The 18,395-nt window shown below is 38.5% G+C and overlaps 1 protein-coding gene across 1 annotated transcript; it reads left to right on the top strand.

The window, feature by feature from the left end:
* Nucleotides 1-484: 484 nt before the first annotated feature.
* Nucleotides 485-17,344, top strand: stbd1 (starch binding domain 1). The gene is made up of 3 exons (XM_062031716.1): nt 485-926; nt 8,572-8,939; nt 13,409-17,344. The coding sequence occupies exons 1-3, from the start codon at nt 500-502 to the stop codon at nt 16,583-16,585; spliced, it is 3,972 nt and encodes a 1,323-aa protein (XP_061887700.1). The 5' UTR covers nt 485-499; the 3' UTR covers nt 16,586-17,344.
* Nucleotides 17,345-18,395: the final 1,051 nt, after the last annotated feature.

The raw sequence follows: 18,395 nt of genomic DNA, 5'->3' as shown, positions 1-18,395 counted from the left end.
AAAAAATAGTGATGTATACAAGAAAAGCAAATTAATTCAACGGTACAAAAAATATACCATAATCGATTACTATCATTGCGATGTGATTACCGGAAATGACGTTCCCGAGTTCGTCCCTCCTTTTCCATTGGCGATGATTGAAGGTTTCTAAATCTTTATTTTTATGGTAAAAAATGAAAAACTTTTTTTTTTCTTCATATTCAAAGGTACAATCTTAAAGAAAAAAAAACAGTGATGTATTCAAGAATAGAAAAATTAAGTCAACGGTACAAAAAAATCACCGCGACGATTGAGGGTGGTTAGAGTCCATTATTGCACGTTTGAGTGCAACATCCGGGTATGCAATTATGCAAATTCTCTAATTGAATCAAGCCTTTTTGTTTATTGTATTTTATTTTTTTACTGTTATTGCCTTTTTTTTTTTGCCTGACGAATTGCTCTTCATTACGCTCGCCATTAAATTATTGTTTTTTTTATATTCGTCCAAACGTCTTTTTTTATGAATGAAACGTCGTGCCCCCCTGTGACGTCATCAGCCAATGAGCTGCACCTGCAGCAGCAACAAGAGGCGTCCACGCCGTCGTCGCGCACGCACGCACTCACGCACGCACTCCCACCAGGCTCGCCCACGGACGCTATCACGTCACATCGTCACCCTTTATCACCCAAACCGGCCATGGGCCTCACAGGCAGCGACGGCGTGGCCGTGGAAAGACGTGTCGACCTGGCGTCCCTCTTCTGCATGATCGGGCGACACGGTCCGGCCGTGGCTCTGGCCGTGTTCGCCGTGGTGTCGGTGCTGGCGGGCTACGTCATCTACCGGGCCGTGAGGAGGAGGAAGACCGAGGAAGTGAAGCTCCTTCCCGCCGGGGGCGACGAGTCCGCGCAGGCCGGACTGGAGGCGGCGAGAGCCGCTGCTTCAACAGGTACGTCATCGCATGACGTCATGGCAAAAATGGCAAATAAACGTGTTTGTCCTGAAGTGCGTCAGTTAGTGTGAGTTACTGTCTTATGGGCGACAATATTAAAAATAGGCTTCAAGGGGGCTTTAAAAGGAATGTTTGGAGGAGTTTGGTGTGGAAGAAGCTCACTTTTTGAGATGGTGACGTCAGACATGTGCTTTGGAATGATTGGACAAAGTCCAACACATTTTTTTATATATATATATATATATTTTTTTTTTTTTTTTTTTTTGTTAAATAATACACTTTTGGAACATCTACATCCACACAAACATGCGAATAAACTTAGATATTTTTTTGTTTTTTTTCTTAATTTTTTTTAATATACAGTCGAGGTCAAAAGTTGACATACACTTGTAAAGGACATCATGTCATGGCTGTCTTGAATCATTTCTATTTTTTTGTGTTTTTTATGAATTTATTATGGGTCTACTGAAAATGTGACAAAAAGTATACATACAGCAATGTTAATATTTGCTTACATGTCCCTTTGGCAAGTTAAAGCAAGCTAAATGTGATGGTTTTCTGACATGGACTTGTTTCTTCAGCATTGTCCACACATCTCCCTACTAATGGAAATGCCCCCCCTATACCTCAAAGAACTGCTCACCCCCCTCCGAACAATGGGAGACCGGGATTTCTGTTCCGCCGCTCCCAGACTGTGGAACGCTCTCCCTGACCACCTGAGGGCACCACAGACTGTGGATGCTTTTTTTAAAAAAGGCTTAAAAATAGGGATGTCCGATATTATCGGCCGATAAATGCGTTAAAATGTAATATCGGAAATTATCGGTATCGGTTTTTTTATTATCTGTATCGTTTTTTTTTTGTTTTTTTGTTTTTTTTTATTAAATCAACATAAAAAACACAAGATACACTTACAATTGGTGCACCAACCCAAAAAACCTCCCTCCCCCATGTCTTTCTGTTATCAATATTCTGGTTCCTACATTATATATCAATATATATCAATACAGTCTGCAAGGTTCCTAGATTATATATCAATATATATCAATACAGTCTGCAAGGGATACAGTCCGTAAGCACACATGATTGTGCGTGCTGCTGCTCCACTAATAGTACTAACCTTTAACAGTTAATTTTACTCGTTTTCATTCATTACTATTTTCTATGTAATATATTGTTTTACTTTCTTTTTTATTCAAGAAAATGTTTTTAATTTAGTTATCTTATTTTATTATTATTTTTAAAAAGTACCTTATCTTCACCATACCTGGTTGTCCAAATTAGGCATAATAATGTGTTAATTCCACGACTGCATATATCGGTTGGTATCGGTTGATATCGGTATCGGTAATTAAAGAGTTGGACAATATCGGAATATCGGATAAAAGCCATTATCGGACATCCCTACTTAAAAACCCTTCTTTTTTCTAAAAAAAAAAAAAAAAAGCCTTTATTTATATATATATATATATATATATATATATATATATATGCTAGTTCTAGCTATTAGGCTGTTCTAGTTTACTTTTTTAATGCACTGTAGCACTTTGAGGTTGTTTGCTCAATGTAAAGTGTTTTTACAAATAAAATATATTATTATTATTGTTTAAGTCAGGACTTTGGGAAGGCCATTCTAAAACCTTCATTCTAGCCTGATTTAGCCATTCCTTTACCACTGTTGAGGTGTGTTTGGGGTCATTGTCCTGTTGGAACACCCAACTGCGCCCTAGACCCAACCTCCGGGCTGATGATTTTAGCTTGTCCTGAAGAATTTGGAGGTAATCCTCCTTTTTCATTGTCCTATTTACTCTCTGTAAAGCAGCAGTTCCATTGGCAGCAAAACAGGCCCAGAGCATAATACTACCACCACCATGCTTGACGGTGGGCATGGTGTTCCTGGGATTAAAGGCCTCACCTATTCTCCTCCAAACATATTGCTGGGTATTGTGGTCAAACGGCTCCATTTTTGTTGCATCTTACCGCAGAAATTTCCTCTAGAAGGTCTTATCTTTGTCCATGTGATGTCAGATGGAACAAAAATGGAGCTGTTTGACCACAATACCCAGCAATATGTTTGGAGGAGAAAAGGTGGGAGGAACACCATTCCTACCGTCAAGCACGGTGGTGGTAGTATTATGCTCTGGGCCTGAAAAAAAATAAGAGTTGTAGAAATGATTGTAAACTCAAGACAGCCATGACATGATGTTCTTTACAAGTGTATGTACACTTTTGACCGCGACTGGTCATACCAATGCTGATACTTCAAATGTTCTACATCATTGAATGATTTACATTTTTTATAATTATCAAGCAAAATAACAAGATGGTGGTGAAACATTTAAGTAATTCCTACTAGGGTGGTCCTGATACCAATATTTTGGGACCGGTACCAAAATGTATTTTGATACTTTTTCTAAATAAAGGGGACCACAATTTTTTTTAATTTTAACTTTATTTTAACAAAAAATCTTAGTGTACATGAAACATATGTTTATTATTGCAATTTAGTCCTTAAATAAAATAGTGAACATACTAGACAACTTGTCTTTTAGTAGTAAGTAAACAAACAAAGACTCCTAATTAGTCTGCAGTAACATATTGTGTCATTTATACACTTATTATTTTGTACACATTTTAAGGGACAAGCTGTAAAAAATGGATTATTAATCTACTTGTTCATTTACTGTTAATATCTGCCTATTTTCTCTTTTAACATGTTCTATCTACACTTCTGTTGAAATGTAATAATCACTTATTCTTCTCTTCTTTGATACTTTACATTAGTTTTGGATGATACCACAAATTTGGGTATCAATACGATACCAAGTAGCTACAGGATCATACAATAAAATATAATACCTAATAAACCAATAATAATATGGTTAAGAAATACTGATGTAAAGGGTAGGTGTGGCCCTGTGCTATTGTATCCTCCTACGGTGTGTACTTTACATTAGTTTTGGATGATACCACACATTTAAGTATCGATCCGATACCAAGTAGTTACAGGATCATACATTGGTCATAATTTAAGTCCTCATGTGTTCAGGGACGTATTTACTGACTTTATAAACATAATATGAATTTTTTAAAAAGTAAAAAAGATTTTGTGACTGTGAAAAATATCGATGTAATCATAGTATTATCGACTAGATACGCTCTTGTACTTGCTATCATTACAGTGGATGTCAGGTGTAGATCCACCCATGGCATTTGTTTACATTGTGACGCCGGTGAGCTATTGTATCCTACGCTGTGTAGTGAAGCATGTTTAGCTATTCCTCGTCCTCCAGTGATAATGGTACTTGTAAGAAACTTACTTTATTTGTCGCCATGGAGATGAATATTAGTAATTTATAACTTTACCTCTATTGTTAGTTTTTAGGCCAAAATGCGTCCATTCTCCCTTTTCTGTCTACACACTGTGTCTGCTTGTAAGTACTCTGTGTGCGTGCGCTGCCGAACATGCTCCTCTGCTCGTAAAACCTGCAATGTCATGGCGTGACGACGCAAACAGAGTATTATACTGTTTTTGATTCGTTAGTACCGCCATACTATACGAGTACCATACAACCCTAACTCCTACTATTGGTTCTGATTTCATATTTTGGTTTTTCTGTGTCCATGGAGTTCCCAGTTTTCCCGAAATTCCGTAATACCATTTTTTTAATTAAAAACTGTTACTAATTCAACATTTCTTGACCGATTTTAAACAATTCCAACACCAACCAATTCCTCTCATTCAGGACATTCATGCTTCTAATCATTTTCCAAAAAAATCCCACTTTTCCCTAAATTCCCAAATTTCCAGGAAGTTCCCATTGAAATGAATGGGACATTTTTACAAGTTTTACAACTCCCATATTTTTTATCCGATTCAAACCGTTCCAACTTCAAAATATTCCCCTTGTTCAGGACCCATGTGCACCTTTTCAAAAATTATTTTAAAAAAAATCCCTGATTTCCTAGAATTCCCAGTTTTTAGGGACATTTTCCCCATTCAAAATGAATTACCGGTATCCGTTTTTCAGACTTCCACAAGTCCCACATTTTTCAACCGATTCAAACCATTCCACCTTCAACACTTTCAATTCATCCTGGAAATTTGAACAACCATTTTTCCACCTTCAACAAATTTCCAGGAATTCCTGTTTTTTTCTAACCTTATTTCCAACTGTTTCACTGTCAAAACATTCTTCTCAGCCAGGAATTCCTCTTTTTTTTCTAACCTTATTTCCAACCTTTTCACTGTCAAAACATTCTTCTTAGTCAGGACAAAAAATCAAGTTGGTTTTAGAACTTTAAAAAATTCCCAGTTTTCCCGAAATTCCGTAATACCATTTTTTTAAATTAAAAAACTGTTACTACGTCAACATTTCTTGACCGATTTTAAACAATTCCAACACCAGCCAATTCCTCTCATTCAGGACATTCATGCTTCTAAAAAAATTCCCAAATTTCCAGGAAGTTCCCATTGAAATGAATGGGACATTTTTACAAGTTTTACAACTCCCATATTTTTTATCCGATTCAAACCGTTCCAACTTCAAAATATTCCCCTTGTTCAGGACCCATGTGCGCCTTTTCAAAAATTATTTTAAAAAAATCCCGGATTTCCTAGAATTCCCAGTTTTTAGGGACATTTTCCCCATTCAAAATTAATTATCCATTTTTCAGACTTCCACAATTCCCACATTTTTCAACCGATTCAAACCATTCCACCTTCAACACATTCAATTCATCCTGGAAATTTGAACAACCATTTTTCCACCTTCAACACATTTCCAGGAATTCCTGTTTTTTTCTAACCTTATTTCCAACTGTTTCACTGTCAAAACATTCTTCTCAGTCAGGACAAAAAAACAAGTTGGTTTTATAACTTTAAAAAATTCCCAGTTTTCCCGAAATTCCGTAATACCATTTTTTTAATTTTTATTAAACTGCTACTACGTCAACATTTCTTGACCGATTTTAAACAATTCCAACACCAACCAATTAATCTCATTCAGGACATTCATGCTTCTAATCAGTTAAAAAAAAAATCCAGTTTTTCCCTAAATTCCAAAATTTCCAGGAAGTTCCCATTGAAATGAATGGGACATTTTTCAAAATTTTACAACTCCCACATTTTTCATCCATCAAACCATTCCAACTTCAAAATATTCCCTGTTCAGGAATTGTGCACCCTGTCAACAATTATTAAATACAAATCCCGGATTTCCTAGAATTCCCAGTTTTTAGGGACATTTTCCCCATTCTAAATTAATTATCCATTTTTCAGACTTCCACAATTCCTACATTTTTCAACTGATTCAAACCATTCCACCTAACACTTTCAATTCATCCTGGAAATTCAAACAACCATTTTTCCACCTTCAACAAAATTTTTTTCTAACCTTATTTCCAACCTTTTCACTGTCAAAACATTCTTCTTAGTCAGGAAAAAAAATCAAGTTGGTTTTAGAACTTAAAAAAATTCCCAGTTTTCCCGAAATTCCGTAATACTATTTTTTTAAATTAAAAAACTGCTACTACGTCAACATTTCTTGACCGATTTTAAACAATTCCAACACCAGCCAATTCCTCTCATTCAGGACATTCATGCTTCTAATCATTTTCCCAAAAAAATCCCGCTTTTCCCTAAATTCCCAAATTTCCAGGAAGTTCCCATTGAAATGAATGGGACATTTTTCAAAATTTTACAACTCCCACATTTTTCATCCATCAAACCATTCCAATTTCAAAATATTCCCTGTTCAGGAATTGTGCACCCTGTCAACAATTATTAAATACAAATTCCGGATTTCCTAGAATTCCCAGTTTTTAGGGACATTTTCCCCATTCTAAATTAATTATCCATTTTTCAGACTTCCACAATTCCTACATTTTTCAACTGATTCAAACCATTCCACCTAACACTTTCAATTCATCCTGGAAATTCAAACAACCATTTTTCCACCTTCAACAAATTTCCAGGAATTCCTCTTTTTTTTTCTAACCTTATTTCCAACCTTTTCACTGTCAAAACATTCTTCTTAGTCAGGAAAAAGAATCAAGTTGGTTTTAGAACTTAAAAAAATTCCCAGTTTTCCCGAAATTCCGTAATACTATTTTTTTAAATTAAAAAACTGTTACTACGTCAACATTTCTTGACCGATTTTAAACAATTCCAACACCAGCCAATTCCTCTCATTCAGGACATTCATGCTTCTAATCATTTTCCAAAAAAAATCCCGCTTTTCCCTAAATTCCCAAATTTCCAGGAAGTTCCCATTGAAATGAATGGGACATTTTTACAAGTTTTACAACTCCCATATTTTTTATCCGATTCAAACCGTTCCAACTTAAAAATATTCAATTCATCCTGGAAATTTGAACAACCATTTTTCCACCTTCAACAAATTTCCAAGAATTCCTGTTTTTTTCCAACCTTATTTCCAACTGTTTCACTGTCAAAACATTCTTCTTAGTCAGGACAAAAAAACAAGTTGGTTTTATAATTTTAAAAAATTCCCAGTTTTCCCGAAATTCCGTAATACCATTTTTTTTTTTATTAAACTGCTACTACGTCAACATTTCTTGACCGATTTTAAACAATTCCAACACCAACCAATTCATCTCATTCAGGACATTTATGCTTCTAATCAGTTAAAAAAATCCTGCTTTTCCCTAAATTCCAAAATTTCCAGGAAGTTCCCATTGAAATGAATGGGACATTTTTCAAAATTTTACAACTCCCACATTTTTCATCCATCAAACCATTCCAACTTCAAAATATTCCCTGTTCAGGAATTGTGCACCCTGTCAACAATTATTAAAAACAAATCCCGGATTTCCTAGAATTCCCAGTTTTTAGGGACATTTTCCCCATTCAAAATTAATTATCCATTTTTCAGACTTCCACAATTCCCACATTTTTCAACCGATTCAAACCATTCCACCTAACACTTTCAATTCATCCTGGAAATTCAAACAACCATTTTTCCACCAACAAATTTCCAGGAATTCCTCTTTTTTTTCTAACCTTATTTCCAACCTTTTCACTGTCAAAACATTCTTCTTAGTCAGGAAAAAAAATCAAGTTGGTTTTAGAACTTAAAAAAATTCCCAGTTTTCCCGAAATTCCGTAATACTATTTTTTTTAATTAAAAAACTGTTACTACGTCAACATTTCTTGACCGATTTTAAACAATTCCAACACCAGCCAATTCCTCTCATTCAGGACATTCATGCTTCTAAACAAAATCCTGCTTCTCCCTAAATTCCCAAATTTCCAGGAAGTTCCCATTGAAATGAATGGGACATTTTTCCAAGTTGCACAATTCCCACATTTTTCAACCTATTCAAACCGTTCCAACATCAACACATTCCACTCATCCAACTAACACTTCCCCAAGTTCCAAACCAAATTCCGGTTTTCCTGGAAATTCCAACTCTTCAACTTCGCCATTAGAGCATTCACGTGCAATTCCTTCAGGAATTGGCTCATTTTAGTAAATGATGATAATGCTCAATTGTGACTGACAGTGGCAGGTGGTGCGCGGCATCATACCAAATATGGCAGTGTTTTGAAGGACAGAATATTAGAGACGCTCTATGGTGCGTGTTATAATGCAACTAAAGTACTTGTTTTGTGTGCTAGAAGTTGCAGATGACAACTCCCTGGAATTGAAACAAGAGGATGAAGAAACTGAAACTCAACCCCAAGTCCGGCAACGCCGTGCTGCTGCTGAGAGGGACTCTTGGCTCTGTTCTCCCCCTCAGACTGACATCCGAGCACCAGTCAGCCACCATGATACCTCACCCCGCATGCAAACTGTGCAGTCCTGGTCCATGGAACCAGATGTGGTCTTTGAGGAGCCCGGTCTGGCCCTGCAAAGTGCCGTGGCGGAAGTACAGGAGGAGGATGCTGAGGTCTGCTCCTCCGGTGCCAGAGTGGACGCCGTGAAGGATGAAGAGGTTCCACGGAGCAGCTTGGTGGAACCACCTGAGGTCTGCCATGAAGAGCATGTAAGCAGTCAACTTGTTTTTGTGGCGGGATGTTCAGGATTGTGTATGGATGTAAACACAGAGATGTAAACACCGAGATCACAAGGCAGCATGTTGCCTTTTCTCCAAGAAATTTGCTCTACACTTGTTGTTTTAGGCCAGGGGTCTGCAACCCAACATGTTGGAAGAACCATATTGGACCAAAAAAAAATTAAAAATTTGACCGTTTAAGTCTTTTAATACATTTAAAACAATATCAACGAAATATTTAAACTAATTCCCTTTTCTCTTTTTATTACATACAATTGCTTGATCAAAACAAAGTCAAAGACAAAAACTATTTACTCATTTGCCCTCAAAGTCCTCAGGTGTCCGGGGAATTATTCCCTGATTGTGTAAACCAGGGGTCACCAACCTTTTTGAAAGCAAGAGCTACTTCTTGGGTAGTGATTAATGCGAAGGGCTACCAGTTTGATACACACTTAAAAAAAATTGCCAGAAATAGCCAATTTGCTCAATTTACCTTTAACTCTACGTTATTATTAATAATTAATGACATTTACACTTAATTGAACGGTTTAAAAGAGGAGAAAACACGAAAAAAATGACAATTAAATTTTGAAACATAGTTTATCTCCAATTTCGACTCTTTAAAATTCAAAATTCAACCGAAAAAAAGAAGAGGAAAAACTAGCTAATTCGAATCTTTTTGAAGAAATTTAAAAAAATAATGTATGGAACATCATTAGTAATTTTTCCTGATTAAGATTAATTTTAGAATTTTGATGACATGTTTTAAATAGGTTAAAATCCAATCTGCACTTTGTTAGAATATATAACAAATTGGACCAAGCTATATTTCTAACAAAGACAAATCATTATTTCTTCTAGATTTTCCAGAACAAAAATTTTAAAAAAAACATTCAAAATACTTTGAAATAAGATTTAAATTTGATTCTACAGATTTTCTAGATTTGCCGGAATAATTTTTTTGAATTTTAATCATAATAAGTTTGAAGAAATATTTCACAAATATTCTTCGTCGAAAAAACAGAAGCTAAAATGAAGAATTAAATTAAAATGTATTTAATATTCTTTACAATAAAAAAAAACAAAAATACTTGAACATTGATTTAAATTGTCAGGAAACAAGAGGAAGGAATTTAAAAGGTATATGTGTTTAAAAATCCTAAAATCATTTTTAAGGTTGTATTTTTTCTCTAAAATTGTCTATCTGAAAGTTATAAGAAGCAAAGTAAAAAAATTAATGAATTTATTTAAACAAGTGAAGACCAAGTCTTTAAAATATTTTGTTGGATTTTCAAATTCTATTTGAGTTTTGTCTCTCTTAGAATTAAAAATGTCGGCCAAAGCGAGACCAGCTTGCTAGTAAATAAATACAATTCCAAAAATAGAGGCAGCTCACTGGTAAGTGCTGCTATTTGAGCTATTTTTAGAACAGGCCAGCGGGCTACTCATCTGGTCCTTACGGGCTACCTGGTGCCCGCGGGCACCACGTTGGTGACCCCTGGTGTAAACATTAACAAACAAAACAATTTTGAGGTAGTATCGATCATATGCTGCCAGCTAAACAAGCCAACTATCTTGCCGAGGAGAGTCTCAGAACATCCGACCGCAGACGTACTCCAAGGTCCGCTTGGATGTGTTCAGAATCAAATGTTTCCATGCTTTTGATGTTTTCTACCGTGGTGGTGTGCCAAGTGTCCACAGCTAGTCCTGACTCACGCATGTTTGTTTGTTTTTATTTGTTATTTTTCAAAAATTCGGACACACTAACATGACGCCATTATAGAGGAATTAATTTGTCAGACACATGTTATTGTCAATTTGACAACCTTTGTTTGCTGCGTAGTATGTATGTATATACAGTCGCGGTCAAAAGTGTACATACACTTGTAAAGAACATCATGTCATGGCTGTCTTGAGTTTACAATCATTTCTACAAGTCTTATTTTTTTGTGATGTAGTGATTGGAGCACATATTTGTTGGTCACAAAAAAAATTCATGAAGTTTGCTTCTTTTATGAATTTATTATGGCTCTACTGAAAATGTGAGCAAATGTGCTGGGTCAAAAGTATACATACAACAATGTTAATATTTGCTTACATGTCCCTTGGCAAGTTTACCTGCAATAAGGCGCTTTTGGTAGCCATCCACAAGCTTCTGCTTGAATTTTTGACCACTTTTCTTGACAAAATTGGTGCAGTTCAGCTAAATGTGTTGGTTTTCTGACATGGACTTGTTTCTTCAGCATTGTCCACACGTTTAAGTCAGGACTTTGGGAAGGCCATTCTAAAACCTTCATTCTAGCCTGATTTAGCCATTCCTTTACCACTTTTGACGTGTGTTTGGGGTAGGGATGATGTTTGATAAGGAATTATCGAGTTCGAGCCTATTATCGAATCCTCTTATCGAACCGATTCCTTATCGATTCTCTTATGGAGTCCAGATAGGTTGTTGTATATGGAAAAAAACACACAATATTTGGTTTAACAAAAGCTCACTTTTATTATATAATAAAAAAATATCTAATAAATAAATAAATATTGACTGTTACCCACCTAAAAAAATTAAATAAGATAAATAAATATTGACTGTTGTTACCCAAAGTATATTAAGTGGGATTTTTCAGAGAAACAAATATATACAGTAACACAAAAACATGTCTCTGTGATCACTATAGGTGTATAAATAATAATATAGTGTTAAATAAAATCAGTCCCTTGGGCACAAAACTGAAAATAATACAGCTCTCCAAAAAGTGCACTTCTGCTGCTATTGGAACATAACTGTTTGTTATGATGCTTTGACATTTTTGCAATTTATTTCTTTATTGAAAGAAAATTCTATGAAGAGAAAAGTTGTTTGCAAATGTGGTTACAATGCTAAAAAATGAAAAGTTAAAGCTAAAAAAAGAAATACACTTTATTGAGTTAACATTATTTCTTTATAGTGGGGAAAAATGTTATGAGCTAGAGAATATAACAACTACCTTACCCAGCATGCAACGGGAGTTACGAGCATGCGCGGTAGCCCCGAAAAGTGTTGCATGTTGCCACGCTGTGAAAGTAAACGTCAAGAACTCAGCCAACACGCCTCGTCTGCATTATTTATAATTAGACAGACAACACATATACAGTGTGATTTTGTTTTGTTTACAAGTAAAGAAAAACAAAAGTTAAAAAAGGGAGATGTGTTGTATATATATATGTATGTGCTGCGGTTGTTTTAAGAACGTTGCGACAGCTGCCGTAAAGGAGGTGCGTTGCTAGCCTGGTTGCTATGTTTCCGGTTGGTCGTAAAAGTGTTGGTCATGTGTTTTACCCTGCTAAAATCTCTCAGTAAAGCTATTCGATGGATTATAGCTTTTGTTTTGAACTTTATTACACCTTGGAGCACTTTTTCCCGTCCATTGTTTTCCTGCTTTCGCTATCTGCGCCTAATGACTGAGCTACATGACGTCATTTCTTGTGATGTCCCACGGAGCATTTCTGGTCGGGACGGGATTCGAATAAAGAATCAACTCTTTTCCTTTACTATAGTGGTCTCGATAACGGGTACCGGTTCTCAAAAAGGGATTAGAGTCCGAGGACTCGGTTCTTTTCTTATCAAACAACCGGGAAAACCGGTTTCGAGTATCATCCCTAGTTTGGGGTCATTGTCCTGTTGGAACACCCAACTGCGCCCAAGACCCAACCTCCGGGCTGATGATTTTAGATTGTCCTGAAGAATTTGGAGATAATCCTCCTTTTTTCATTGTCCCATTTAAAGCACCAGTTCCATTGGCACCAATTTTGTCAAGAGGAGTGGTCAAAAACTCAAGCAGAAGCTTGTGGATGGCTACCAAAAGCGCCTTATTGCAGGTAAACTTGCCAAGGGACATGTAAGCAAATATTAACATTGCTGTATGCATACTTTTGACCCAACACATTTGCTCACATTTTCAGTAGACCCATAATAAATTCATAAAAGAACCAAACTTCATGATAGTTTTTTGTGACCAACAAGTATGTGCTCCAATCACTCTATCACAAAAACAGCCATGAACTAGTCTGTCCAACTATTGCTCATTCTGGTTCTACAACAGACCGATGTCAAGACAAACTTGGCCTAAGAATGATTTATTTCTCTCTTGATTGTGTGGGAAAGATAAAGATGCAGTTGGAGGTCAAATAGAGTGCAGTTCTTGATGGCAACCAGCAGAGGCGCTGTTGATATTAGTTTGCGATCTAAAGAGCTCAGCTATGAGAAGTTGTCCTTTATAACTTCAAACATGGCGACTCGTCAGGGTAAAATTGTACACACTGACCTTAAAGGAGTTCAGAACATTCAGAAAGCAATGTCTCCATGCCATTTAAAAATAATAATGGATTTACTTGTCCTTGCAATGTGAAACTCTGGCCAGCATGTTTTATTGCCACAATCTGTCTGGTGAAGTTTAAGTTTACTTTCATATTCTCCTCCCCAGGACCAACCACACTGGGATCTTGTCACAGATGAGGGTATTTCCAAGAAAAACTCCACACAAGAGGGAAACTTACCGCCTTGGAGTCAAGTTGTGTACTTGGAGGAACCCCTCGTCTTGGAGGAATATGCTGATCAAGATAAACAAGACATTGGATCTCCGCCAGAGACGGAAACCGTGGAGCTGAACACGACACACACGAGCCTAAATAATGCCGTTGAAAATGTCAATCGCCACCAAAACAATGTTCAAGAAGAGGAGAGAACAAACGAGGTCATCCAGGCTGAAGAGGGCGATGAAGGAGATCGCTTGAACGACACAGCTGTTGACGTCGATGCTCAGTCGGAAGAACATTCGGAGCAAGAGGACCACAGCCTGACATGCGACCTAGAGACGGATGTTCTTCAGGATGAACCTGTGGAGGGTTGTCAAATTAGTGTCAGCAGTGGAGACAAGCCAAGTGTCCCGGTTATGCTCGAAGAACTCGTGGATGAACTCGTGTCACGTATCACCTCTGATGCCTTGGGCTCTTTTCCTGACAAGTCAACAAATGACCAACCACGGAAAGTAGAAGTTCCAACTTTGGATGAAGATGTTGAACCTCCAATGCCATCGGATCAAAGTCAAAGTGCGACTGGAATGACTGAAAATGGTTCAACCACAGTGGAAGATGAGGAACCGGTGGAACATATGTCCATACCCCATGTTCTCGTCGATGATGATCAACAAAGCGTCCAAGAGGTGAACCAGTTTGAACCTCCGATGACATCGGCTGAAGTCCAAAACATGATTGAAAATGATTCAACCACAGAAGATAAGGAACCGGTCGAACATATGTCCATACCCCATGTTCTCGGCGATGATGATCACCAAAGCGCTCAGGAGATGAACCAATTTGAACCTCTGATGACATCGGCTGAAATCCAAAACATGATTGAAAATGATTCAACCACAGTGGAAGATGAGGAACCGGTCGAACATATGTCCAAGCCCCATGTTCTCGGCGATGATGATCACCAAAGCGCCCAGGAGATGAACCAATTTGAACCTCCGATTACATCGGCTGAGGTCCAAAACATGATTGAAAATGATTCAACTACAGTGGAAGATGAGGAACCGGTCGAACATATGTCCATACCCCATGTTCTCGGCGATAATGATCACCAAAGCGCTCAGGAGATGAACCAATTTGAACCTCCGATGACATCGGCTGAAATCCAAAACATGACTGAAAATGGTTCAACCACAGTGGAAGATGAGGAACCGGTCGAACATATGTCCAAATCCCATGTTCTCGGCGATGATGATCAACAAAGCGTCCAAGAGATGAACCAGTTTGAACCTCCGGTGACATCGGCTCAAGTCCAAAACATGATTGAAATGATTGAAAATGATTCAACCACAGTGGAAGATGAGGAACCGGTCGAACATAGGTCCATACCCCATGTTCTCGGCGAAGATGATCACCAAAGCGCCCAGGAGATGAACCAGTTTGAACCTCCGATGACATCGGCTGAAGTCCAAAACATGATTGAAAATGATTCAACCACAGTGGAAGATAAGGAACCGGTCGAACATATGTCCAAACCCCATGTTCTAGTCTATGATGATCAACAAAGCTTGCAAGAGATGAACCAGTTTGAACCTCCGGTGACATCGGCTCAAGTCCAAGACATGATTGAAAATGGTTCAACTACAGTAGAAGATAAGGAACCGGTGGAACATACGTCCAAACCCCATGTTCTCGTCTATGATGATCAAGAAAGCATCCAAGAGACGAACCAGTTTGAGCCATCGGCTAAAATCCAAAATAGGATTGAAAATGATACAACCACAGAAGATAAGGAACCGGTCGAACATATCTCCAAACCCCATGTTCTCGTCTATGATGATCAAGAAAGCGTCCAAAAGACGAACCAGTTTGAGCCACCAGCTCAAGTCCAAAACAGGATTGAAACGATAGCAAATGATTCAACCACAGAAGATAAGGAACCGGTCGAACATATGGCCAAACCCCATATGTGCCCAAGTGCCCAAGAGATTAACAATGTAAACATCATTGACACAATTACTGAAATCGATCCCTCCATTCAGGATCTGAGGGTTAACTCTGCAGTTGATACAGATGCTAGAAACCAAACCTTCCACAAGGGCATTTCCTCCCAAGACCAACAAAATGTCCAAATTGAAGATTTTTCCTTTGTCGTCATTGATCCTTCTCCTGACATGACCCTACCACTCTTCATGCCAAGCGATCTGAGGGATAACGACATGACATGTGGTGTCGGTGAAGAGAGCGGAATTTCCAGCATGGCCGTCAGCCCTGAACTAACTGACCCTGGGAATCACTTCAGTGCCATGGAGCTTCCGGTGATGGATCAGGAACCACCCGTGAAGGAGAAACCGGAGACTCAAACTAGCCTCTTTGCAGACAATGCAAGTCTGTCAGTAATTGGGGAAGTTGAAGCGGCAATGGGGTTTGAGCCTCAACCAGATCCGCTGTCCGACCGTTCTGATCGTGACTCATTTACAGTAAACCAGGTTGGAGACCAAAGAGTAGAGATGAGAAGTGATGAGCAGGATGGGAAAGTTGCAGAAAGTTTTAAGGAGAAAAGGGATTGTGCAGAAAATAGAGAAACCGAAAAAGATGAGAACTTTGCAAAGACTGAAATAAATATCATGGAGGCCACTATGGACCATAACGAGTGGATCACAGATAGTAACCAACATCTTCCCTGGATGAACCTCACACTGCCGTCTTTTGGCCAGCATCACACCGCAGACCAGCTTCCCACTGAAGAACCAAAGCACACCGATTCAGAGCCCCCATATGAAGTCCAACAAACCCACGGGCTCCACGTTCTTCATGAAAAAGTGGGAAGTAGGAACGTCAGCGTGACCTTCCGTGTCCACTACCTCACCCAGTCGCCCTTCCAGAAGTTGGCCGTCACAGGAAACCGGCCGGAGTTGGGAAACTGGAAGGGGTACGTCCCTCTTGAGAGCGCCGAGGACGGACACTGGGCGGCCGCGGTGAGTCTTCCCGCCAAGAGCCTCGCGCAGTGGAAGTTTGTGGTGGTGGACCAGGGGGAGGTCTGTCGCTGGGAAGAATGCGGCAACAGACTGCTCGATACGGGATGCGGCGAAGATGTGCTCGTGCACAAATTTTGGGGTTTTCTGTGAGGGCCGTTATAGGTCATGAGGTGTGTCGGGTACTATTTTAACGCAGGGCTTTTTTTCTCCAGTATCCATGTGATTTCATGTTTTTAATTATGAAATGGCAGGTTAGACACTTTTGGAAGCAAATAGGTTCATACTCAGACGTTAGACAGAATGCATTAAGTTCTATAAATATATTTTACATTGGTGTGTTCCGACTGAACGGTAGTAAAACTATTAGATGTCACCGACAGTGTTTGTAACTTAGCACCAGTCGGATTGTTCCGACTTCCAACTTACGGATTGTATCACTCGCGTCCAGAACAATATGAAAACACTGATTTTGGAACAGCCGTTGTTTCACAATTGGCACTTTTGTTTAACTGGGCGAGTTAACGACTTAAATGTTCAATTGGTGTAGAAACTGCAATACTGTCTTTTTAGGATTCTGCTGATATCCATTGAGTGTGTGCATACACGCGCGCACTTGACTCACAGCAATAATCAAAGCAATAACGACTATCAATAGCCAGATATTGTTAAAAACTACAGGTGTGATTCTGCCAATGTGTGCATGTAACAGTCTCACTTCATCCAGTGCCTTTTATAAGACTTATAAAATGTTTTTTAAAAATCTATAACTACTCTATATTCTCAAAATTGTATCTTATTATGCAATCTTTTGATGTTAATGTTGGATGTATGTATTGCAAATAAATTGTCAGTCATAAGTGGAATATATGTCGCATATGAATACATTTAATAAAGGTCAGTTAATTACAATTACCAGTGCAATGTTTGATTCATTTCAGCTAAACAAGCCCTTTTTTTGTTTTTGTGCTTTAAATCTTCTTTTTCTAGGACTGTGCTGCACAATATTGTATAAACTAGGGCAGGGGTCGGCAACCTTTACCACTCAAAGAGCCATTTTGGCAAGTTTCACAAATTAAAGAAAGTAATGGGAGCCACAAAAAAAATGTAAAATGAAAAACACCGCATACAAAGCTTTAATGCTTTGTGCTATGTTAACCAGGGGTCTCCGACACACGTAGCGGCACGCACTTTAATGTGGAAATTTGATTTTAATGTGGAAATTTGATGTTAGTGCAGCCCGCGAGTTTTGAATGAATGGCGCTTGATAGCGTCATACTTGCCAACCCTCTCATTTTTCCCGGGAGACTCCCGAATATCAGAGCGTGATGACACTGCATTTGGCGCCCTCTACAGTCTGCCCTAACAGTGTACCTGCTCGACCACATGTAGAATGCAATTTCAGCTCGCTCACGTAAGTGACAGCAAGGCGTACTACCTCAGCAGCCACACATCTTACACTGACGGTACCAATACCCAGAATCCCATGCAGTCCTAACTCTTCCGCTCAACCAACGCACGGAGAGGGGGGGGGTTGATGTGTGGGGGGATTTGGTGGTAGCGGGGGTGTATAATGTAGACCGGAAGAGTTAGGGCTGCATGGGATTCTGGGTAATGGTTGTGTTGTGTTTATGTTGTGTTACGGTGGGATGTTCTCCAGAAATGTGTTTTTCATTCTTTTTTGGTGTGGGTTCACAGTGTGGCGCATATTTGTAACGTAACAATGTTAAAGTTGTTTGATACGGTACGGCTACCGTCAGTGTAAGCTGTGTGGCTGATGAGTAAGTATGCTTTGCTGTCTCCTGTGTGTGCAAGTAATAACAACATGCAACATGTGGCTGGACTGGCACTCTGTATGTAAATGCTATAGAGGACAATTACTGCGTGCAATTAGGGCACGCCCTTTATTTAGTAATTAGAGTGTAAATAGGATTACTGTTTCCCTGGGAGTAATCTATGAGAG

Source organism: Entelurus aequoreus, linkage group LG21, assembly GCF_033978785.1.
Source record: "Entelurus aequoreus isolate RoL-2023_Sb linkage group LG21, RoL_Eaeq_v1.1, whole genome shotgun sequence".
Classification (NCBI taxonomy): Eukaryota; Metazoa; Chordata; class Actinopteri; order Syngnathiformes; family Syngnathidae; genus Entelurus; species Entelurus aequoreus.
The sequence above is the reverse complement of the archived record's forward strand: the minus strand, read 5'-3'. Positions and strand labels throughout refer to the sequence as shown.